The 26,273-nt window shown below is 25.5% G+C and overlaps 1 protein-coding gene across 1 annotated transcript in view; it reads right to left on the bottom strand.

Moving 5' to 3' along the window:
- The window catches only part of LOC124419858, a 200,648-nt gene that overhangs the window by 22,698 nt on the left and 151,677 nt on the right, over positions 1-26,273 (bottom strand). Inside the window, exon 4 of the mRNA XM_046950701.1 lies at positions 8,336-8,468. Coding sequence (XP_046806657.1) covers positions 8,336-8,468 — 133 coding nt within the window. The remainder of the gene's footprint in view (positions 1-8,335; positions 8,469-26,273) is intronic.

Raw genomic sequence — 26,273 nt, 5'->3', positions numbered from 1 at the left:
GAACTAAGTCATGTGTATAAATGTACAAAAATCTGATTTGATTTACAATATAACAAAATCATTTATATCTACTATACTTAACAATTACTGATATATATTTTAGTATTTGTACAAGTAACTAGCTAGAAGTGTGTGCCTGTGATTGTTAAAGGAAATGTTTAAATATGAAAACGAAATGAAATTGTCTTTCTAATTAGAAAATAATTTTAAAATTAATTTATTAGTTTTATCTTATGTCAAGTGTAGAATTTAATATTGGTACTTGGTAGATCTGGTTACTAAAACAGTGGTAATAAAATATAACTTTAGTTAATACTATATAAACAAAATACTTTATATGTATTATTATAATAAATAAATAGATTTGTTTACAGATATGAACTTAAGTTGTTTTGATTTATAAGTATTTTGTATTCGATGTATGAAAAGTGTTAATGTGTTAAATAAACAAAGTCAAAATTAAAATTTCTGAATAAAAATTACTGTGGAGCACATAATATTCTCATGCAAAATGTATATATACATTTTGTTAGGAAATTTAAACTTTTGATTTGATTAGATTTAAATTTTGATAACGTGAATTTATGAATATTTTTATAATTTAGTTACTAAAATTGTATTTTTAACAAGTTTAAAAAAATATATATTTTGAAATCATAATCATTTTATCGAAATTTTTTGAAAAATGGATTTGTCAAAATTTAAAGTATGACTATTAATTTAACAGATACTTTTTGTATCCCAAATATGAAATTGTTTTTGAGATTTGACTATAAATTTATTTTGCATTTGCTCTTTAATTTAACCAGTGTGTGCAAATTATTTATGTGTAATATATATTTTATATAATAATTACATTGTGGTTAAAATTTAAATTATTTAGTTTAGTATAAGTTTGTTTAAACTTTATCTAAATAATAAATCTAATATGTCTAGATATTATGGATTGTATCTTAATTTGAAACATTTAAAATAATTTAATAATTCATCAATATATCATGTGTATGTAAAGAATATGTTGTTGCATATTAAAATAAATTTAATATTAATATGTTTCATTTAATTTCATAAATAATAAAGATAAACGTAAGTTAGTCATTTCTTGTTAATAATTAACATTGTAATTTTTTTTTTTAAATTTGAAAATAGAAATTATTTTATATTTCTGATGTGTTGATGTTATCTTTTGTTCACTTTATGAACATATAAACTGAAATGTAAATTCTTTTAACTTCCTAAATTAATCATAAGATTAATTTCTTGCATACAAAATTTCCTATCTATAAAGAAAAACATTTAAACATTTTCTTATCTATTAGATATTTTTTTTTTCATGTTGATACATACATATTTAAGAGATTTAACATTTTATTTTTAATACCGTTTAAGAAAAAATACCATGTCTCGTTGTTGTCGCCTAGAGTTTAAATGTTGTACAGTATTCTTTTCATCCATATACATTTTTTTCTATGTTTTTTTTTCTTGCTAACAAGGAAATCGTATTGGAATCACTTACAGATATTTACCCAGATATCTATCATGACTTGAAGGTAAGTCTGTGTATTTGATTTCATTTATGTTCTTTTTCTACGTTCAACAATCTGCGTGAGTTTTGTATTCTATATATTTATTTATTTTCTGTTTTCTAAGGAAATCGGAAATTATTCTACATTATTGTTTGATACACAATAATGTGTCAGGATGTATATTGTTAACATTAAACAGATGACTTATAAACACAAAACTTGAGACTACAAACACTGAAGAAAACAAGAAAAATAAATAAAATACTTTTCTGTTTTTGTTATTATTTTTTATTTTTCTTATAACAAAAAATATATGTATATGTAAGTATGTATAAGTATTTCGTGTATGTATACATAGATAAGTATGTATGTGTTAAACTACGTTTGTTTTTGCAATAATTTCTAACGCACTTGTTTTTGTCAATTTCTATTGTATATGGCTGGCTGTAGTTTTGTAAATGGAGAAATAAAATTTATTGTATTCAATTGAGTGCTAACATACATATATGTTTTTATACTTACGTATGTATGTAATAATACGATTTAATAAACTACTAAAGATAAATATCTATACGTTCATGTGTGGTACACTATACATTCTATTACAACAATAACTTTGATAATAGACACACGCAATTTCATTGTGCCGCTTAAAACAGTGTGTGTCAGCTGGACCTATTTTCTTAAAATTTGCACAGTCTGTAATTCTATGCCTGCAGGCAATTATATATTACACTCAAAATATTATGTGGGTAAATTCAATTGAAAAATCATTTCAAACAAATAAAATATCATTTAAAAACGGACTACAAACTTTTCATTTATTTCAAATGAGTTTTTCAATTATTTTTAAATGTTGATTTTTTAACTAAAAAATTACGTAAATACAAAAGTTTTTTTCAGTTATTTTTACTGACAAATTTTTATCTACAAAAACATTAAAAATTTATGTATTTTTCATTTATTCCTACCCAAAACCCCAAAATATAAATCCAACAGACTCATTCGTTTTTAGTTTTATTGTGATCATTTGTTTAAGATTAAATATGTAAATATGTATAATATTAATTAATAAATGTTAAAGTAGCGTAGGTACTATTAGAAATTTCATATGAAGAATGTTGCAATCATTCGTTAATAGTCTTCCTTCGCTTCGGTTGTGGTACTGGCATCACTTATACTGGATTCAAACACGTATCATGGCTTTTGGATGTGACTGACATATAATCCCAAAACAGCTATTACTCTTCAATGTTGTGATGTACTTTGTTGTATTTGCTGTTATCGGAGGTGGGGCAGCTCTCTCTTCTCTCGATATACATAGATAGTTGCGAATTCCCAAAAAATTATGTAACAAATTGTAAAATATATTAAATATAAAATTATATTGGATAAAACAAGAAAGTATTCTTACCTTAACTTCGTAGAAAAATCTTGTCCATTATTATTATCCAGCAACTACACAATTTCAAATAACTATTGATAATACCAGATCTTTTTAATTTTTTTAATAGCCAATAAAAACTTACAGTTTCTATAATCGTATTTAATTTTAAAACAATCCATTATGAAACGTTTAAAAATTTAATTTATTCGAAAAATAAAAGATTTTTCAATTATCTTTAACTTTACAGAAAACTTTTTGAATAAACTACAAACAGTAAATGTAAACATTTTTTGAGTGTAGTTTTTATTTCTAATTTTCATGTTGATAACTTTTAAATCTTTATGTAAACATTTGCAGTCAAAAAGGATGATATGAATCAATAGTGGTGCTTAACTGAAATTTAAAAATTAAGTTTATATCAATATTTTTATTTGGTAATTGTATTCGTAGTGAGCTAAAAAACGTTATTTTTGCTTAAAGTGGTAAAAATTTGGTGCTAAAATAAGATTTATTTTAAGAGTTATGAATTTAAAAATATTTTTTAATATTAAAAAAGTACAAAATTGGCATATTTTAAATATTTTATTGTCCGAAAGTATTATACTATTAACTAAGATTCGAACTTTAAAATATATCAAATTGGAATAATTACCAATATTAAACCACTGTGAGCAATTGTACCTACTACAATATAAAAAAATCAGATTTCTTTGTCTAAACAACTTCCAACACCTGAGAGCTGCTTCACTGTAAAAGGTAAAATATAGTATTCGTAACATTTTGCCATTTGCCAAAATAATGTATAAAAACATTCTTATGTTTACTTTAAATGTACGAGTACATACATATAAAACATACAAACATATGAGTTTACATGTGTGTGTGTGCATGTAAGCATGCGACAGAAAAGTAAAGTATATTAACAGTTCATGTTACCTAAATTGACAGGGCTAAAGTATATCGATGTTTTACGAAGTGTGTTTGATTTTTTTTCTTTGTCGCTTTTGCACTTTATTCCCTTCCGTTTTCCGTTTTGACTCTGCCACTTTTAAAATAAGTTACTGGGGGTCGCTTATATGAAAGTGTGTCTGGTATTAAGTTAAGTTATGTGTACGTTTGACTGTTTGTGTTAATAATGTGCAACACATTAAGTCTTACAACTCGGTCTATAAATCACATACAATATGGCCCCTAGAGCAATATCAACAGCATGCAGCTTATATGTATGTAGGAAAGAACAACAACGGTATTCAATACCATAATATATAATTTGTTATATATGAATCTGTTTCTTTAGTTGTTTTTGTCTTATATATATTAAAGGTTAATGCTGTGCTTTCCTACACACTTTTTTCTTTGTTTTGTTTAGAGTTCTGGTTCTTTGTAATAATGATTTCACATTAATATTGATATTATTAGTAAATAATAAATTAAATTATACCCATTTATTGTATTATAAAGACAATGGGTGGTGGAATAATTAGTATTGGTGGAATTTTTTGTTTTTCTTTTTTGAACTAGTCAAGGAGCAGGCATGTAGAGCTAAAATTACATAAATCATGTGAAATTGATGTATTTTTATTGAATTAAGACAGTTTTTCATTAGTAACATATTTTTAAGATTATTGTTTGTTACGCTATCGGAAATGAGGTTTTTCATTACTTAAATAAAATTATGCTAATTTGTGTGTAATATTGATTGTGAATATTGACAGCTGTAAGAATGAAATTTATTTTTAAAATAGATAAAGGATTATTATAATAACAAACGTTATTGTAAATATTGTTTATATACATGAATTGAAATTATTATAATAAACTATTTTGTTGGGCATTTTAACATGTCAATCAAAGAAATATTGAAGTAAAATATTCGTTTATTATTTTTTTTTTTTTTGGATTTCTTCTCTTTTCTTTACTTTTTCCTTTAACAATGATTTTAATTATATTAAAATCTATACTTTAGTTTAAAAATAAAAAAAATATATATCTATAAATAGGATATCTTTCATTACCTAGAAAAATTATTATTAATAGCAATCTATAATCTTCTGAAAACAACTCACTTAACTATAGAAACTCATTTATACATACATTCCAACAGCAGCCATACAAATTATTATCACAGCTATTCATAATGATTCTTTGACCATGTCATTAACATTTAAACTCTTTTTAAAATTATTTGTTTCTAAGTATTCGTTTTATTTTGGTATTAAAAAAAAAAAAATATTTGTAAAAACAGTAACAAGTAATAGGTAGTGTTTTCCGAAATGTATGACATAGAAAAAGATAGAGAAATCTAAAGTTGGTTTATGGCAAATTAACTTGGTTACAAAAGCGCTCCATTACTAGAACACATGAGTATGTGGTTATGCATACAGTTCAACAAATAATAGAGAATTCATAATATAAATGAACACTTATACAAATATATATGTACTATATGTTGTGTATAAGTACGCCATTGCAAAAATACTATATGTATGTGTACTTTGAATATGTACGAGTATGTTGATTTAAGTGTAAAAAAAGAGGTTAACATATGACCAACAGAGTAGTTAGTAGTAAAGTTAAAATTTTGTAAATCCAGTAATAGAAAAAATTTTAAAAATTTGCATAACACATTACAGTGGAGAAGGAAATGTAGATTTTGTTTATTTTATTTTGGCCACCTAAAAAGTTTAGTTTACTACATTGGAGATTAAAAACTAACTCGATAATTAGAGTTTCTATTTCCTGAATATTTTTTAATCTAGAAAATGTAGGAATAAATTTATTTAAACTTGACTGTTTTCTAAAATCGTACAGACATTGAAGTAAACTGGTGCTTTTAAATTCTTCACATTGTGTGAAATTTGCTACAGTTAGTTTTATGTAAAAAGAAATGATTTTTCATGGGTCCATAATTGGTTCTATACCCCATAGAAAGTTCCCTTCGGAAAATTACTTTTACGTTCACAGCTGATTTAAACATGCAATGATATCAATAAAAAACGACATAATGAAGTTATATGCTATCAAAAATAGTATTACAAAATTTTATTAGGAACGGTCCATAATTGGCCATGCTTCCCATATATCGCGACTGGAAAAAAATACTTCAACACTCACAACTGAATTAAAAAAAATATGTATGTATGAAGATCAGTCAATGATGGTGCCTACCTCCATATAAAGTCATCTGAAGAATATTTCTTAACCACTCTTAATTGGCTTAAAAATACCGGTACTACGATGATATTAAAGACAAACTAATTTTTTAAGAACAGAAATACTTTTACCTATTTAGCCTAAAAATGTACGAATAATTAAGTTTTATATTAACTGGATTTTAATATTAATCTTTTTACAAAATTCTATAAAGAATGACTCATAACTCCATGTAAGTTCCTATTCGGAAAATGACTTCCTAGAAATATAATATATGTACATATATGAGTTTTATATAAACCAAAGTCTTTCTACTTCTTTTTTTAAATTTTAGTCCACTGTAATCATAAATCTAGCGACCATTGTTTGCATTATGTAGAGAATGTACTAATGTAGGGCCAGTTGTAATGTACATTCATTCATAATTACGTATGTATGAGTATGACTTTCGAATTTTACATTTAAATATGAATAGGTAGCTAGATGAATGCAGTGAGTAACACATGTAATGTATAATGTAAATACATACGTAAAAGTTAAAAGGTGTAACAATAAAATGTTACACGTAATCCAACTGTAGAACAAAAAAAAATCAAGTCTTAACCACCAGCCTTATTCAGCTAACCAGTCACTAGAATGTACAAATATTCATATGAATGCATGGATTATAATTTGCAGTATGTTTGAAAAAAATTTATAAAAAACAAAACGTCAAATACTGCCACAAGTTAGTAGTAATGAACATTTGCATTTGTTTTAGATACAAATGTACAGTCTAATATATAGTATTAGATGTGGAAATTTTAACTGAGTGGAAAATTAGAATATTTTACTTTATTTTCAGAGAAAGGGGTATATATACATGGGTATGAAGTTAAATTTATGGTTCGTATTAAAATGTACAAGTGTGATAGGGTAACAATAAGAAATCGCTGATTGCTGATGTTGTTTGTCGGTTGGTTGGTGATTTTATTTTAGAGTTGTTTTTTTTTATTTATATATATATATATATATATATATATATATATATATTTATATATATATATATATATATATATATATATTATATATATATATTTATATATATATATATATATATATATATATATATAATATATATATATATATATATATATATATATTATATATAATATATATTTTTTTTTTATTTTTACTCTGGTGTCTTGTTAAAATTATGCACGTTGTCGTCGTAAACTGACAACCACATCCAATTAAATTCCATTTGTATGTGTGTAAATTTATTTTTGGTTTCTTTTTTCCATTTTGCTGTATTCATGTATGTGTTTGTTTGAATTTTGTGTAAACTAGTTGTATTTCAATTTTTTTTCTTTGTTTTAAAGTGTTCGCGTTAGGAAAGTGTGTATGGAAACAAACATAATTGCGGATGTAAAAGTATTGGTAAAAGGAAACAATTATTTCTATAATAGAAGCCACTTATTTATTTTAGGATTGTCAAATAAAATTAACCGATTTTTAGTTTTCAATCATAGTCAACTTACGTAAAATTTATTCAAAATGTTTTTTTTCTAAAATGAAATCAATTATTTAGATTTCCAAAAAAAAAAAAAAATAAAGTTTTGAAAAAATGGGTTTGATATATAAAAAATTCCAAACCAAAACTTTTTTTATCTAAATGAAAATCTTTTTTCAAAATGATAACAAATGTTCTTCTATTCTCAAATTTCGCTTGTTTCTCTTGAAAAAATTTTGTGTTTGAATTTTACTTTTTTTAATCAAGAATTGATTTTTTAATAAAAAACTTGTTTTTTTATTTATAACCCTACCCATACGTAAAACTCCCTTTAAAAATCACTATAACGTAAAAATCAAAAATTTTGGCCAATAAATTTTTTAATTAAACATTTCTTAACTTATAAGTCATGCCTTAAAATTAACTCAGTTTTCTTATAAACATAGTAACATTTATTCCTTACTAAACTCATTTATAATATAAAAACAAACATAAATATTTCGTAGTCAAACCGGAAACCATTTCGTACTCTTATCTAATATTACATTTAGCTCAAAATCCAAAGTTACACATTAGTTTACTATTCTTTTTAATATTTTTATATTTTCTAGATTTTTATATGCGGAAATAAATTTCTATATGAACAAAGTGTGTGTCTTGTCTACAAATGCATGAAAATTTTTCTATATATTACACCGTGTGCTTAGTGTTACTACTTTTATTATTTTTCCATTTTTTTAAACTCATATAAGAGATGATATTTGTATAATGCTTTACCTGTAAAGTGGTTTACCAGCACTTTCACGAAACCACAGGACCATATAAACTCTATCATCCTTGGCTTCCGGTTCGATGTCACATGGTAAAGTGGCTGTACGACCCAGTACCGCTTCAACTGCTACTGTTGAGACTGTAAAAGTAAAAGAAAACCAAGCAGTTAGCAAATGTATTCGAATTAAAATAATATTTTTGTTTAAGCAAAAATTATTTAACACATTTTTACACATATATTTTCATACTGGAATTTGTTTAAATAATACACTTTTATACATATAAATTGAATGATATCTTTTAAATTTAAAAACGTGTTTTAATTAGAAATGTTCATACGCTTGAAAACAATTGCTGTTTTTAAATAAGAAATGTAAAACGTTTTTCATCAAATTAATTTATTTTCAGCTTTTGTTTTTTGTTATTGTCTCTGCTATTTCCTTAATTATATAGAAACTCATACTCCAGAAAAACTGTAGCAAAAGACTAGGCAGACAATCTTAAAAAAATGTAAATTCTAATTTGAAAATTTTATAACTTATTTTATTTTTTTACGCTACGCTTTTGTTGTAACTTTTTGTTACTTAAGCTACAAATGAACTTAATTTCCTTTGCTCATTAACACTTTAACATACATAAAAATGTTTCAAATGTCTTTTTTATGTGTGTGATATAATTTTTGTTCTTGCAAAACATCCTTGATGGTTTTACGCAGAGGAGGGAAATCAAAAGTAATTGAGGCGGTAGAAAATATAAATTTGTATATTATAAATTGTTGTTTTTATAATATGTTTAAATGTCCATTAAGCTATGATAATTTAAATAAATTATTAACTAATTATATTAACTCTATTTACTGAATTTGTTACAGTAACGATATGTTGACAGTTTCATACATGTATTAATTTATTCCCTTAAACGGTAACTAGAAAAGTTAAATAAAATTCAAAAAAAATAAATAATAAAATAAACTAAAACTTAGCCATAATCTTCGAAAGAACATTGCAATATTTGATCATTTGAATGAATGATTTAATCGTCTAACTTGCTATGATATCTTCCTATTAATTTTTGAATATTAAACAGTACAATCTAGACGAAAGCCCCTACTGATTTACCTTAAATTAATATGATTTGTATATCAATCTTTAACATTTCATAGTTTTTAACTAATTATTCAATTTTATATTCCAGTGCCTTAGGTTGGTTGCGATGTGTCTTTATTATGGGCTCATTTAGGCAATTTAACACATACCTTATTTAAACTGTAATCACATAACCCTGTTACCTCCATACATATCCATGCATTCACACTACTAACACATTCATATAGAACAATACACACACAATTTCCCGTATAACGAATCACAGTAAAAGTACGTGAGTTGGAATATTAATCGAGAATTGACGAGTATAAAGTAGAGGTTTCTGTGTCTATATTTTTTACTTAACATACATCCCCACAATTCGCAGAAACTGTCTCAGAATTGTAAGCATATTTATAAAAGTGGATAAAACAGGCATGTATAACAATAACAAACGGACTGTTAATTTAAGGATAGATAGATTCTTGATAGATTAAAAAACACTTTTAATTATTTTCTGTTAAATTTTGTCAGCTGTTTTCACCCTTATATTACAATTTAACGATATTTACCAAAAAATCATATTAAATTACTACAAAAAAATAAGAAAACCTTGTAAAACTGTTGGGCAATGGAAATGTGTAACAAATATTGTAGAATAGTGAGTGGTAGTTATCTTAACATTAAAATTGCCACTTTATGTCAACAACAGATATTTTGCCTTTTTTCACATCCACCCATACAGATTTTACTTGCACAATACAAACAGGTTACGTAATAAAACTACTATTTAGAGAAGAGAAAAAAATATATAGTTATACGTAGAGAATTTTGATTTTTTCTACATTCTTAGGGAAATTTTTAGTACATATCCCCATAAAAATGAAATAATAATAAAAAATAGTCAGCCGCAGAAGAAAAACACTAAAGTTAGTTAAAATATCTGCTAACAAAGAATAAAAAATAAACTAACTGCTTACTGTTTTCAATAAAAATAAATATGTAATACCAAGCGCCAAAATTTACACCTTTAACATGAATGAAAAGCTAAAGAGAATTATTTTGTTAGTTTAGCCGTTAAATGGGGCAAGTGTGTATTTTTGACAATAGTTTTAAAATCAGAATGTTCGTCTTTCACAAAAAAAATCTAGTTATAAACGTTTATAAGTAGCACACAACTGCCTCCGCTTTCTTTGCTTCCGTCTTTTAAAAGAAGAAAATAGCAAGTATTTATTGTCAAGAAAATTTATGTAAGGAGGACTGCATTCGTTTAAATAAAATATTTGATTTATTTTTTTGAAAATCTTTTTATTAACTAACAATTTAAATTTTTGGATCAAATTTTATTCACATAAACACACACATTGGAAAAGAGTTGAACTGTGTCCTAAATATATATTAAATGTATATATCCTCGTTATTAAAAATCACAATTTCTTACTTGTTTTAGGAATAACAAATTTTATGTAGTGAACTAAGTATTATTTCTTTCAAATTTCTGACAATATATTCAGAAACTGCAAAATCTATTCACACACCAGAATAGTTATTTAGTTCACATGTTTGTTTCTCAGCTTAAAAGGTAATGTTAAGTTTCTCCAAATCTAGTGAAGAAAAACAGAACCAACAACAAAAATCATTGCCATTTTAATAGAGAAGAAAAAGACTTAAATTGCATTTGACATAATGCGTTTTATATATTTCAGTACCTTTCCTCTTACCACAATTACAAAACAACACAAAAAAACAAACAAAACTGAATTTATCTACAAAGTACGTGTATGAGCACAGCTCACGGATCCCATCAAAGTTTAAAGCTAAAGACGATGATGACGGTAAACAAACGAAAATAAAAAATCAAGATCGTTAAAGATTTTAAGATTGCTGCAATACAAACTTTTATTCATTCGTTCATTCATTCTAGTCTGTACATTAATGCCAAGGTAATTAAATGTCAAGAAGTTGTGGCTGCTACTTCTTAAGCACACCTTCATACACAAAAACATACTGAGTGTGGTAGGTTTCGAAAGGATTAAATGTTGCTAATTTTGTTTTAATATTTTTTCTGCATCTTCCTCTTGACTTGTTGGCAATATTATAAAAAGAAGCCAAAGTCAGCAAGTTAAATAAAATTAAAAATAGAGGCAAGTAAAAAAATCGTAATGGATTTTTATTGTAGGTTAACAAGAAAATAGATGAGTGCATTAAAATTTTAATACAATCATATTGTATTAGAAGTAAGAAAGAAGTTTAATTAACATTATATAAATTTATATGTATGTATAGGTAGCAAATGAAATGGTTACCAAATCGAATGTCATGAAATTTAATTATGAAAATAAATTACAATTTAATTACATTTGTTTCTAGGTTTAGAGTTGAGGTTGAGAGAGTGTTATTTTAACAATTATTTAAAGAAATTTGTTTTATATTTAAAATTATTAATCAAATATTTAATTCAACACTCCATGGGAAAAAATTTTATTAGTTTTAAAACTATTTCTAGAATGCATTTTTATAACCCACACTTCTACCTTGGTGTTGATGCCAATCATTTATGTGCGAAATTGTCACCTTCGGAACTGGGTATCTCGTTCTATGGAATGCTTCTAGCACCAGTTTTTTCATCAATGATTTTTGTTCGAATTTGTCACCCTCGGATCTAGTTCCAAGGAAACTTTAGAGAAAGTAAAGCATGCATTAAAATATTTTTTCTGCGTTTTTTTTAACTATTATTTTTAGGACCAGAATTGAAAAGCTGTTGAGGAATTAATATTCATATTAACAATTTTGTTTAGATAACTTACATACATATAAATTCATGATCATTCAGCAGATTATATACATTATTTTTCTCATAAAGTTGTAACATCAAAAATAAAAGTCCTACCTTAAAGTATTTCAGTCGGGTCAGAACCACTTACGTAGTCAGTTTAGATGTTATCGTAAATGCTAATATACGTCTCTAAAAGACTATCTCATTCCTCACCTAATAATTCTCTAATAGAATTATACCTGTACTTTAAGTTATTTAAAACATTGTTTATCTTGGTAGTGTATATTTTATTGTGTTTTAACTTAACTTTTTTATCGCATATTAAAAAAATTATGTTAATATTATGTTTATTTAAGACCACCTGTATTTTTCTTATATTTAAATTCGCAAATATTTAAGATTTTTTGCCAAAATCTTATTGTATTTGTGCGCTTAAGCTGGGCCTTGCTCATAAAAAATATGTGTGTATGTTCTATGTTTTATTTTGGTACATTAATTTTAGCAGCTTTCAGTTGAAAATATTCAACTCATTTATCTTAACACTTCTGCATTATACTTATTTTCGTATTCTTCTTGTTTGTTTTCTTTTTTTGTTATATTTTGTATTCTGTATTTTATTTTATCATATTTTCATTTTTGTTCGTACTCAATACGTAGTCGAGCGTAACTGATAAAGAACATCAGTAAATAAAATAAAAAATATAATAAGTACTGCTACAACTGAATAAGACCAGTCAGACATCAGGTCCCGAAAACAAAAAACGAAAACAAATATATATAATCGCAAATATAAGAACTAGAGTATTTATGTGGGTTAATACATGAGGATTGGAATATACGTAGACGGTGTATCAAGTTTTTAAACCAAGATATATATTATATATCATATACCATATACTTGAATTGTATTACATAAAGTTATATTAATGCTTTCATATAAAAGCCTAAATACATTAAAGTTTTTATAATCTTTTATAGGTAGTTAATAGAGAATAGTTTTTTACAGATGTAGGTAATTATTTAAAGATGTTTAGTTTTTTATTTTAATATTATCTACGACTACCCACGTATGTATAGGATTTCTTTATATATTATTATATTACACGCGCTTACTTTTTACTTTCTTTCCGACAAACGGTTGAATAAACGCTTAACATCAAACACACATTTTTTGCATTGATTTCCATGTAACCAGTTTTACCAATCATCTGACATTATCCAGCAGTTTTGAAAGTGGACATATACCCATCATCAAAAAAATGCTGGTATAATGTTTTTGTCTTTCCATTTGTGGCACATCGAAATATTCGTTAAAGACTTATTAAAGTCCTCATTATATTCAAAGACGATCTAGACATGCCCGTCCATCTGTCTGGCGGTTAAAAATTCGATATAGTCCAAAGGGGAACAGCTAGAGAGCTGAAATTTAGCTCAAAGCATTTACTTGATACAGGTTGTTTCACCTAAATGGTAAACCACTAGAATGATACAGCTACTCCGAATACTAGGATTCGGAAATCCAAATATACATGTACAAATGTACTCATAATCAAGAAGGACAAATTAAAAAGTAAAAATTATTTCTGTAATTCTCTTAAGAATCTTCAATTTACATTGAATATTTATCTATATCAGGGTATTTTTTAAATATAAACCTGTAGTTCGGCGTGACTGTACTGAATAAGTGATTTGAATAACCATTTGGTTTATTTTAAAATATCCTGAAAAATTTAAATCTAAATTCGTTTAAATCTACTGGGCTGTTAATCAGAAAATATGTGTAAAAATTTCGTTTTTGGTAGGTGTATTTTACAGCATTTGTGTTTATGTATGTTTATTTTTTTAATGTTTTTTGTTCCTTTGACTGTCTGTTTGTCTGCCATTACAAATTATGTTAATTTTTTTTCCTATGAACATGTGTGTTTTACTCGTGTTTTAGTTGATGTTTTTTTTTGTTTAAATAAGACGAACAGAAAGCAAACAACAAAAAATAGGTATAATAAGACAAAACAAGCTTAACATGAGAATTTTGCACACTTTTACTGAAGGTAATAAATTAAACCGCAGGGCATTCAAGCAAGAGCAACAGAATCTGAATAATCCAATGTACATTTATTAACTTACCCACATATCTTTACAAATATACATACATATAAATATACACACATAAATATAATTACACTCATATCAAAAAATTCCAGATCTACCTATATATTTGCAAATTATGTTTTTTTGAGAGTCTTAGGTTAAAGAAAAGACTAATAGCAGTAGCGAATAGTATTGGTCTACAATATGTGTGATGGTTTGCTAAGATTTTCGATAGAAATTTAGCTGAAAGATATATATACCTACAATAAAGCAAAAATCGTTTATTTTATGTTTCATTTTTTTGCTTTATTTAGTTCACTTAATACTTGTATAAACATTTGAAGTGTAGCATAGAAAATCAGGTAAATCGGATAGAATACATAACAGATTTGTAAAGGGATTGCCAATTGGTTTCAGTTAAACAAAACCTAATAATGATTCAACTGACCATGTTGTATAATACTTTTTGGCATAAATCAATATGTTGACTTTGAAAAGGATTTGTTATTAAATTATTTATATTTTTAAGGTTTCGTTTTTGGGACTGAAAGCTTTAAATAAATCTTATAAATGTAAAAGGTTTGGAAATAAGTAAGGAAAGCTATTCTATACACACAATTTAATCACATTTTGATGTGAAAATATTTGGAATATGTATGCATATTTTTGTATTGCAAATATGAAATCAAATAAAGTATGTTGAAGAGATAAACCAACCACGACTATATATTTATATTTATTTTTCTACATTGCATCGGGGGTACTGTGGTATGGTGGTTAGGTTAAACAATGAACCGATTTCAACCGGATTTAAAAGCTTTTGCCTTGAGGTCGAAAATGGTTTACGTTCCAAATGGATGTGAAGATGGTGTAGCACCAATATTTTTGGGAGTTACACCCACTTTTCCACTCTAGTTGAGTGGGGTATAAACATTGAATTTTAATATCTATATAATAATATACTAATGACATACATATAAGCAAAATATTTGAGTGAACCTAACATTTCGTTCGGACAGTTCCGAACTAGTCTGGGGACAATTAAGTGACGATTGTCTTCTTCCTCGTTTACAAAGAGTACATCCGATAGACGAAATAAAGCCAATCAGGTGGTTAGTCGTATCGGATGCATTGGCTCTTTTTCGAACTGCTGGAAAATTTTTTAGTTCGAAAAGGAGTCAGTAGAACCGTAAGTAACGCTTGCCGTTTAATATGATTACGTATAGGGTCACTAATGTACTAATTTTGGCTTAGCAATATTTACTTAGAGTCCCAAGTTATGCGTAAGGGTCAATCACGTCTTTAAATTCCCAAGTGTTCTTGTTTCTGCAATGTAATTCAGAAAATTATAAAATCGAGCTATTATGTGGTTACTATCTTCAATATGCCAATTTATTAGGGCTGCCATACAAAGAAAATGTGTTTATGGTTGAAAAAAGAATGAAAAACATTAATTTTACAATGAAAACATGCAAGTGAAATTTCTCCAATAAAGTACAAAATGAAATGAAAAAAACAATTGTAAAATAACTTTGGTGGAATACTAAATATAAAAAGTTCCGTATTCTAGAAAAAATAGAGACAGAAAATCGGCAGTATCGTGATGAAGAGTAAAAAGAACAATAACATCCTAAAGCCAAACTTATGTACATCTATAGAGATATTGAAGCAGGTCACGTGTGTATTACAATATTGTATAGAATGTTTGATGCAGCAAATAAACTTTATAAAATTTCAATTTTTTCTTGTTTTTTTTTTTTAAAGGATTGAAAAAGTGGAAACAGTGCAAGATGTATCTTAAATATAATCTGAGTTTAAAGTTTTAACTAGAGTTTACTTTTGCTTCAAATCACATTATTATACGAGGTGTATATGTTTTTCTCAAATAATATGTGATTATACATGGATCATATATGGACCATATATATGAAAATATATTCCTCACATATGAATCTATATACATATGTGATCAAACTTTTGAAAATTTTTTATTGTTTCTTCCACAATATTATTTTAGAACCATATCTTAAAATTATTTAAAAATTTAAATTTAAATTAAATTTTATTTAAATCCTACAAAATTAAAAAAAAAGATTTTAGCATGCTGAATATTTTTCCTGGCATTTTTAAATAAACGCTATATAGAGAATATTGAATAAAGTCCCCCGATATATATACATACATATACATTATGTATGTATGAATTTATTTTTCTTTTTTTTTTTCAAAAACTTTAACAATTGTTTGTCAAAAGCATTAAATAGAACGCTGAATTTTCTTTGTAGTATTATGCTTAGAAACGAGGGAAGTAGGTTTTTTTAACAACCGTGTTTTGTATAAGCGCACATATTTTGTTCTCTTTTTCTTTTCACTTTCGCATCTAACATCAGCATTTATTTGTGTCATCTTTTTAACACGTGTAGGCATAGTACAACATATAAATTTTTCCTTTTTTTGTTGCTTTTACTTAGTTGTTCAAGTTAAGAGCAAATTAAGCCATATGAATTTATGTTATGTAAGTAATTATGCTAGTTATATAGAGTTAACTAGTATTCTACGTTATTTTATATTATTTTCGTATATTTCTCGCTATGTTTTGTTTCATATGAAATGGGAGGTCGTTCTTACAAGCAGGCGTTACTCTCGGATGCCAGTCAAATACAGACATACCCATTTTCATATTTAATTGTTACGCAGAAGACAAAAGATCTGAAGTTTTTTTTAAATTTTTGTATTTTTTTAGCTTATTCTAACTAAAAGTGTAAGAGCTTAAAGGTAGGTAGGTGTTTGTTTGTAAAAAGTTCCTATAATTATTACATACACACATGTACATTTTAATGTATGTGTTTTTAAGTAATCTCTAGTAAGAAGGACAATTTACAGTTTACGGCATAACTGTTGGGCTAAAAGCTTAATTTTGTATGTCTGTGAACTGTATAGGTACGGAGTATTTAAAATTTAAAGAGATAGTTATGAAAACCAAAAGGTAAAATTATTCTAAAATAAAGGGGATTGATAATTTGTTTTATTAAGTTTATTATGCTTATTTTTAATTGATTTTTTTTGTTGTTTCATATATGTATATATAATATTAATTTAGTTTAACTAACAAAATTTTTTCTTTTAATTGTAAAAAAAATTCTTAGAACTTAGCAATTCAAACAAAAGATTTTGTTTCATTATTAATGACATAAGTTAATTGTAAAATTATAAAATTAATTTATTTCAAGAGTTAAAATTCAAGATATACTACTTAACTCAAAATAACATAGAGTATATAAAATTTGTGGGTAAACATTACGTATACGTTATATAGAATAAACGCAATTAGTTATTGCTCATACATAATATTTAACCTATCTGAGTTTCTAAATACCGTGTACAAAACTTGTAAATATAATTAATAGCACTTTCCTCTAAAGCTTTGTGATTACTAAAAAATATTTTTTTAGAAATAATGTGTGTGTAGTGTGTCTAATAGGTGAAAAGATGCATTCATTTGAATAATAATCCCATAGTACTATACTTGGTGCAAATTTCATCCAAATCGGACGACATCGCTTTTTAATGTTAGGTCACATGACATGAAATTCCCCATATGTATATATATTGGGTCCTTATTATCTCTTAAAACTCTTTCTGGTTATGTTCTTTAGAATGTTCGTACATGTGTCTGTTGAAAATACCATACAAATGTATTTAAAAAATACTTTTTTATTTGTTTCCAAAAGAATTAATATGAAATTAAAAGAAAGTGGAAATAGATATAGATACACTGATAACGTAAGATTTTACGCTTGCTGTACATTATTGCATTTGAATAGCTCGTCTAAAGCATTGCCTAAATTTATCACTTTTCTAGTCTTTATGTAACATAATATCAATAATTTTAAACAATTTGCAAACTGCCCAAGAAATTAGTATAATCTCTGTTAACACGATTTTTTATTTATTTATTTTTATTTATTTACCTAAAAGCGTTAGACCCAAATTATTTACCACTATTTTTATTAAAACCTTTGTTAAGCCTGATCCACACTAGGGAACTTTTTCTTAGAAACTTTTTTTAATTCTCTTTTGAAATTTCCTAATTGTCCCAACATAGAAAATTTTGTTTCAGAAACTACGTATTAATTGCATTGATTTTTTGTACGAATGAAAAAAGTTGTTTTTCTATCTAATAGCTTATATTTATAATACTGAGCATATTTTCCTCACTTCATACTTCATTTAAGTATTTCATAAATAAATCACAATCAAAGAAGCAATCAAAGATATTGATTTCAAATACGCCCTTTTATTTTTATAATAAATCAATCTTCATAAAGTTTTGTCCTCATTGTCTGCTAAATTATTACATTAAAATTTTTTATAAAATCTTTCTTAAATTTATGTTTTTCGTTTTTTATACCTTCAAAGAAGTCGTCATGCCTACATAATCATGTATCATCTTAAATGTATAAGTAAGATTTTTTCTTTAAAACACATATATCATGGATTTAAAAATATACTTATGCATATACAGACACAAATATTTTGCCTGTTGTTATGCTATTATATATTTTCCCGTTTTTCTGTTTTGGTATGCCTGTTCTCAGTAGGTTTAGTAGTGTGTCCTTGCTGCGTGCGTGTTTATAAATAATATTAATGGCCGTCACATTTTGAAAAATGAGCTTAACAAGCATTTTTCTCTCTGCCAGATTTTCATATCGCTTTAAATATTTTTCTTTCTCGTTTTGGCTACCAACAAACACGATTACCAAAAGGAAAATTGCTTTGGACGGGAATCTTAAAGGTCATACATAGTTATATCTGGTAATTAAGAGTGAAAGTCTAATTTATTTATTTATGAAAGGAGTTTATATAATTTACAAAAATATAAAACTGAATTTATTTTTACATTAATTCTATATTTTGTAAAACTTTGTAATTATTAAAACATGAAACTCGAGCTTAAGTATTATTTAGTACAATTAAGGTGTGATACGGTTAAGTTTGATTACAAAATTAAATGAAAAAAAAATCATTCAGAGTATTTTAGTAGACAACCAATTAACATTAACTAATCTGTATAGATATAAATACATGTATGTTTTCATGTATATCTGTCCATATGTCTTTCTTTATATTCATATGTCTGCTTGACTAAAAAGTGTATAAAATGTTTGATATTGAAAATTAGGCCCTCAACTAATTTTCAATATCAAAAATATACATATAATCAATATATTTAAAAAAAAATTAAAGAATTTCGAATGAAAATAGCAAAAAATAAAATAACCAAACCAGAAATCGTTGTTAAACAATCAAATGGATCTTATAAACGTTAACTTACAAAAAATATAGGTATACTCTTTTATTAATTATTTTTAATACACTTTATTAACTTTAACAAAACCCTTATAAAGAAACTGAATACTTCGAAAGGCTATCCTTTTTTAAATTATAAAAAAATATTTGAAATCGATATTTTTTTTAATTTTTCTCCCGTTTTTTTTTTTTTTTTTTTGTATAGTTAAGGATATTTCCATGAATTACATTTCGTTGCCATATCAAACAAATTATCATAAAATCACGTGCATCAATACACCAGTCTGCATATTGTACGAGATATATTGATATAAAATACTCTACCATTTTTTTCTGTTACTATCCGCCATTCACGAAAGGGTTGTGACGTAAATAAATATATATTTAAATCTTATTTATGTACCACAAACCTCCATTACCAACACCATTATTACCATGGCACTCTCGCTACGGCCACCACTAACCACTTTTCACCGCTATTAGTTATTTATGTGGATTTTTCCATGTACTCAAACGCTCATAAATTTCGAAAAAAAACTTTGCATAGAAATAAAATATAAAAATATAAAATAAAACCAGCACAAAAGTGAAATAAAATAACATTTGAAAATACCACCTTTTGCTAAAGTGTGTAAAGGTTTAAATTTCGTGCAAAGTAGAATACTTGTGTTTAGTTAGACGTTTTATGTTTTTCGTATTTAAAAAATACATATAGACATTTTGGAATTTTTTCGGAATTAAATCAACTAAATATAAGAATGAAAATGAAGAAATCTTTTAAACATAAAGAGATGTAGAATGTTATATGTAAATATCATTTAATATTAGGGATTTTCAATATTAAGTAGTAAAAGTTTTTTTTTTGTTATTGAATAAACTAATACCTGAGAAAATAAAAATATCCACCACACTATAAATAGCTTTGTCTTTTGATTTATTGATTTTTTGTTTACTCTTTTATGGTGATGGTTTACATTAACAATTGAGGAAATATACGTTTTCTCTTTACTGTTTTTGATAACTAATATCACTATAGTTAGGTTATTATTATAAGTTAGAATTATTGTTTGTAACATCAAAAAAGCACTTTAGTTCTTAAATTAGAATCACTCTATCAGTTTACCAAGGTATGTTCGTCCATCTAACTGTCTGCATATATTTATAAGTCTGTCTGTAGGTTATGCAAAAAAAATTTTCTTAGGGTATTATTTAGTTTTACCTAACTAATGATTCATTCTTACAAGTTTTTCATTCATATCAAACTTACAAAACACATTTTACAATAACTCTGGCACTCAAATCAATAAAACTCTATATAAAAAAGACTCAATCAGCATTTAGTCTGTTGGATAATATTTTCACTCTCTACATTTATACAAACATAAATTTTAGAATTTTTATATATTTTATGATTTTTAGCAGCAAGTACATTATCTTCAGTCTAATGCTAAATGTACTTGAAATTTAAATGTAAAATGTTTTGATTTAACGAGCGCAAAAATCCTAAAGTTGAAACAGTTTTATATATTTTACCAAATATTTTTCAAGTTTATATAGAAAAATTGAAAAAAAACACTTTTTGCTAATGTCAGATTTTTTTATGACATTATTATTTCTATTTGAATGAGCATTAAGTGGGCAATTAGAATTGCTTGAAAATGGTTTTATTATCAAAAGATGCATAAGATAAACTAAGTATTTTGAATTGTAAAATAAAGAAAGTGTTTTTTTTTTTTTTTTAATGTAAATTCTTAAGGGAAATTATACGTTAGAATTTAAAATAAACATACTATCTCTAAAATTCTTAAACTTTTATGAAGTTAATAAATTTTTAACTTTTTAATGCATGTGAACAATATTATGGATATTGCATGTGAATAATAATAATATGAAAAACAACTTACATATAAACATAATTTATAAAAATTATGTTTATATTATTAAAGACAAATTTTCTATTATTTACTTCTTTCGAAACATGTAATTATATTCTGTGTTAAAAAAATATTTTCTATTGTCAACTACAATTTTTCCTTTCAAACAAATACCAAAAAAGTCATTAATCTCCTTGAGAAACAAAAGTTCTTGAACAATGTAATCTAAAAGATACAAGTATTTAAAAATTTTATCATTATCGTTTTGTTTGTATTTTTAATTTATTATAAAGTGCCTTTTTGTTCTTAGGAAATGAAATGTTGAGAAAAACAAGCTCCATTTAAGGGTACTTTTCTATCATCCTGTAAAAAAAATCTAAAAAAAGTGGAACAATTGTACACACCCAGCAAGTAAGAAAAATATCAAACATCAAAGTTAACTGCAAATGACAGGCGATGTCTGGCTGTCAGAGTCTTCTTTATTATACTGACATAATAATAACTATTTCAACTGTAAACGAGGAGTGGAACAAAAAAAACTTATGTTTTCTAATCGTTTTAAATGCCTTGTTTTGTTATTATCATACTTTTTTTTACTTCAACATTCATCCCTGTAAGGAGATATAAATTCATACTAACATGCCGAAATATACAGATATATATATATACTAAAGTAAGTGTGTGTGAATCCAAAAAATATTAAAAAATTCAAATGATCCTTTTCTTGTCATAACGCCACTGTCAGTGTTTTTTATTTTTCCTAACAGCCTATTTACCAGTAAAACGTCAATTGGTTTGAGTGGGCACTGTTACTTACCATACATTTTATCAACAGCTCTAACAACGATGACAACTCCAGCAACAAAGAGTCTTTTCAAGAGAATCAATATAAGAAAATGTTTGTATGTTGGAAAAATATCTAATAAAAATGAACATAAACATTTAAAATAATGTGTCTATGTGCGTTATTTTTTCTAAAGCATTAAGAAATGCTAAACAGCATCAGTGTCTAACAGTCATAACGATAATAAGATGAAAAAAGAAGTGAGAAAAATATAATTTACACACAATAATGCAAGTTTAAGAATTTTATAGTGATATTTTCAATGACAATAGCCTTTAACAAGAAAAGGAGTGTTTGTATAATGAAATTTAACACTTCTCTAGTGACACTTTTTAGTTAAGTACTAATATGCAGTTAAGTAACTAAATGATGTTGTAAGTAAAAAATACACATTCTGCTATTGAGGTTCTTTTCATTAATATACTTGTTATTAAAATTACTCATAAGGGATTGATCAGAAGTGTAATGTAAGCTTTCTCTGTGTGGCTGTTAAAGGTAAAATAGGATATAATCGCAAATGTCTAAATTTATGCTGCAAAATTTGTAGGAAACTATTTTGCATACCATCAACCATAAACTTCAATAATGGAAAAGCATAAAACAATACTCTTTGTAAATAAAAATTCGGGCACAAAGTTTTTAGTAAAAATTAAAAAAAAAATATATATTATAATTTATATTTCTTCCTGAGTGAAAAATGAACTTCTCTCATATTGTTAAGAAATATGGATGAGATTATGAAAACTATACTTTGGCTAGTCCAACTTCCGGTTTCTGTTTTTTTAGACTATTAACTTTGAGATAAAACACAACCCCATAAATTTATCAAATGGTTTAAGTAAAAGATATTACAAATCGAAACAAAATCAATGCAATACAATAACACATTAAATGCAGTAGTTTAGTTATACCACATATTTACAGGCAAACACTTGTTAAAACAAAAATATCCAATTGGTGTGTGAAGTTAAGTGAATGTTTGTACGAATGTATGTACATGTCGTCACCTGAAATGCAAAATAACGTATTCTTTCTTTTCATAGTTCAACAGGCGAAGAGAAAAATTTTATAAAATTAAAATTATAAACATCATAACAAAACAATTTCAGAATTCTGAAAAAAATATTATTTTTCATATTTTTTGAAACAAAATGACATATCATTAATTTGTTTATATGCAGACGACCCAGGAACATGGATTCAACACTCTTAATTATGTTAATTTGACAGCAATAGTTATGAAATTTACTTAGTTTTATGTACCCAAAAAATTAAGTTTTAAAGTAAGACTGACAATAGGTCATATTATGTCTTACTTCCAATAATGGATCACCTTCACAATTGACTGAAAAAAACAAGTGTAATGATTAAAAATTTCAACATTTTATTTTATAAACGAAAGATTGGAGTTTCAGATGACATTAAGTTGATTCCGACGTTTTAGCTGTCATAAATATGGTTGGCGATAATAAGTTTATTTCAAACTTGATGTCATGATATCTAAAAAAACTGATGTGATGGATACATTCTGATGCCACATTCGGATTTACACTGTAAGTAATCCATGCTCAACTTTACGAAAAAAATTTCGTAACTTCTATTTTCGTAATATTTACAAAAATTTCGTGTATAATACGAAATATTATTTAATAAAACCCTTTTCTATTTTTATGAAAGTACGAAAACCTTTCGTAATATTTTTTTCTTAAATTTTAGCGAAATTAAACATAATAATATTAATTATATTATGATTAAATAAAACTACAACATTTTTATAAAATTTAAGAAAAAGGATATTGTTATTCTCGAATTATTTTCATAAAAAAATTGAAAATTTGTGTGGAGAATAATTTTGAACTAAAATTAGAAAAGTTATTTTTAAACGAAAAAAAGTTTTAATAAATTAATATTTCGTAAATATTACCATATTTATTCAAAATTCCATTTTTTCAATTTATATAAATTAATTTTTTTTAAGAATATTTTGCATTATACTAAAATATTTCGTACAATTTCGTATATATTACGAAAGAATTTCGTGGTGCGAAACAACGAACGATTCGTACAATGTACGACATTTTTCGTATATATTAGGCATGGATTTTTTTCAGTGTAGCAATGATAGGTATATTTGTTTTATAGCTTAAAAATATATTATATTATTTTATATACATTTTGTTACTTAAATAACTTTTATGATACGTTATTTTGAATTTTTTTTTTTTATAAAAGCAATCAATTAATTGGCGTAGATATATTTCAAGTGACGATATGTACATACGTATTTATGTTTTTAAAATTTGATTTAAAAACATAATAACATAAAGTAAATAATACAAGTTTTTAAAAGAAATAGAAGTATGTAGTGATACACTACATACTTGTTTATAAAATACTACACTCGAATTCCATCAATCTCTACTTGTTCGGTTAAAATAATTTCAAGCGTTGTTTTCAATTTAACCAAAGGCCAAATAAACCTAAGAATATCACATGCATACGTACATGCTCATACTTAGTTCAAGGATTATCATCAAGGTCTTTATGTTTTATTTTACTTTTCTTTGTTGTTCCATAAAATTCTTTTGTATTGTTGGTTGTTTAATTTTTTTTTATTTCAATGATAATATTGTTTTTTTTTTCGGGTGAAATTTTAAATATTTCATAAATTCGTAGGTGAGATATTGGTAAAAGAATAAATCAGTATGTGATAATACATATATGTACATTTACTTATGTATTTTGTTTTAAATATTTTATAATTTCATTCAAAATGTTATGTCTAGACATTTTAAGTTTAAATAATTTTGCAAATGGGTGTGTTGTTTAAAAAACAACGTGTTTAGAATAAATGTTTAATATAAAAACTAAAAAAAAACATAGAAAATGATTTTTAATGGAAAATACCTTTTACAATATTTAGACCACCAGAATTGATTATTAAGAGAATTACATACATACATATATATTTTATGTTTTTCGAAACTTTATAAAGCTCTTGAAGTTGTAGCTAAAATTTGAATAGACAGTATTGTCAAAGCAGCTTATGGGTCCTACTAATAAATTATTTAAATAATAAATAATCGTGCTGATTAATTCTATTAGTAATTGTTGATATATATACTTATACAGTTTTACTTACTAATTATTAATTAGTTACAACACATTCAACACAATTTAACTAATATTTGTAATTATAATAGCAATACACAAAACTCACACAAATATATTTGCTTAAAAACAACAACACTCCAGACATAACTGCATACAGAGCGTATAATAAAGGAAATTGCAATAAAAATAATGCATAACGATGACCCTCTTTAAAAAGTCCTTGAACTAACACTTAAACAGACTGCATAAAGAGAAGGACAAAGTGAGTGGTAGGAAAAATAAATAAAAATAAACCCAACGTTAGATGAGCTTATATATTTGTAAATGTCCGTACTAGTGATGTAACGATTCCATTTATTTGGGGAAAGTATTTGATTTCCTTGCACTATTTAAAGGATAGATTTTAATCTATTGATTTCTTGGTCGTAGACTATTAACTTTTTTAATTTTCACAAAATATTTACGTTTCATGATGAAAATATATATTTAATATCTAATTTTACTTTTGATATTGTTAAAAATGGCATTCACATCATCCCACCCTAATTTGTACGTATATAAGCATATCGCTTTTATACTATAAGACTGACGTAGTAATAACTTTCAATTGTAATTACTTACCTAACAACATACTTTTCAATGTTCACTACATATGAGGTTTTACTTATAATGTGTTATATAAATACTTTCTAATTCATTAGTTCTCTTACCTGTGAAACTAAAGAGCTGTATACTTTTTTTACACGATTTACAACTACTATTTTTTAATTATTTTTACAGTTTTTGGTAAGTACTTGCCTTGACATCACAATGTTAAAATAATAACTTAAAAGACTATTGTGTAAGTACATTT

The sequence above is a fragment of the Lucilia cuprina genome, chromosome 4 (assembly GCF_022045245.1).
Source record: "Lucilia cuprina isolate Lc7/37 chromosome 4, ASM2204524v1, whole genome shotgun sequence".
In the NCBI taxonomy this organism is placed as follows: domain Eukaryota; kingdom Metazoa; phylum Arthropoda; class Insecta; order Diptera; family Calliphoridae; genus Lucilia; species Lucilia cuprina.
Note: the sequence above shows the minus strand (reverse complement) of the source record. Positions and strands in the feature narration are given on the sequence as shown.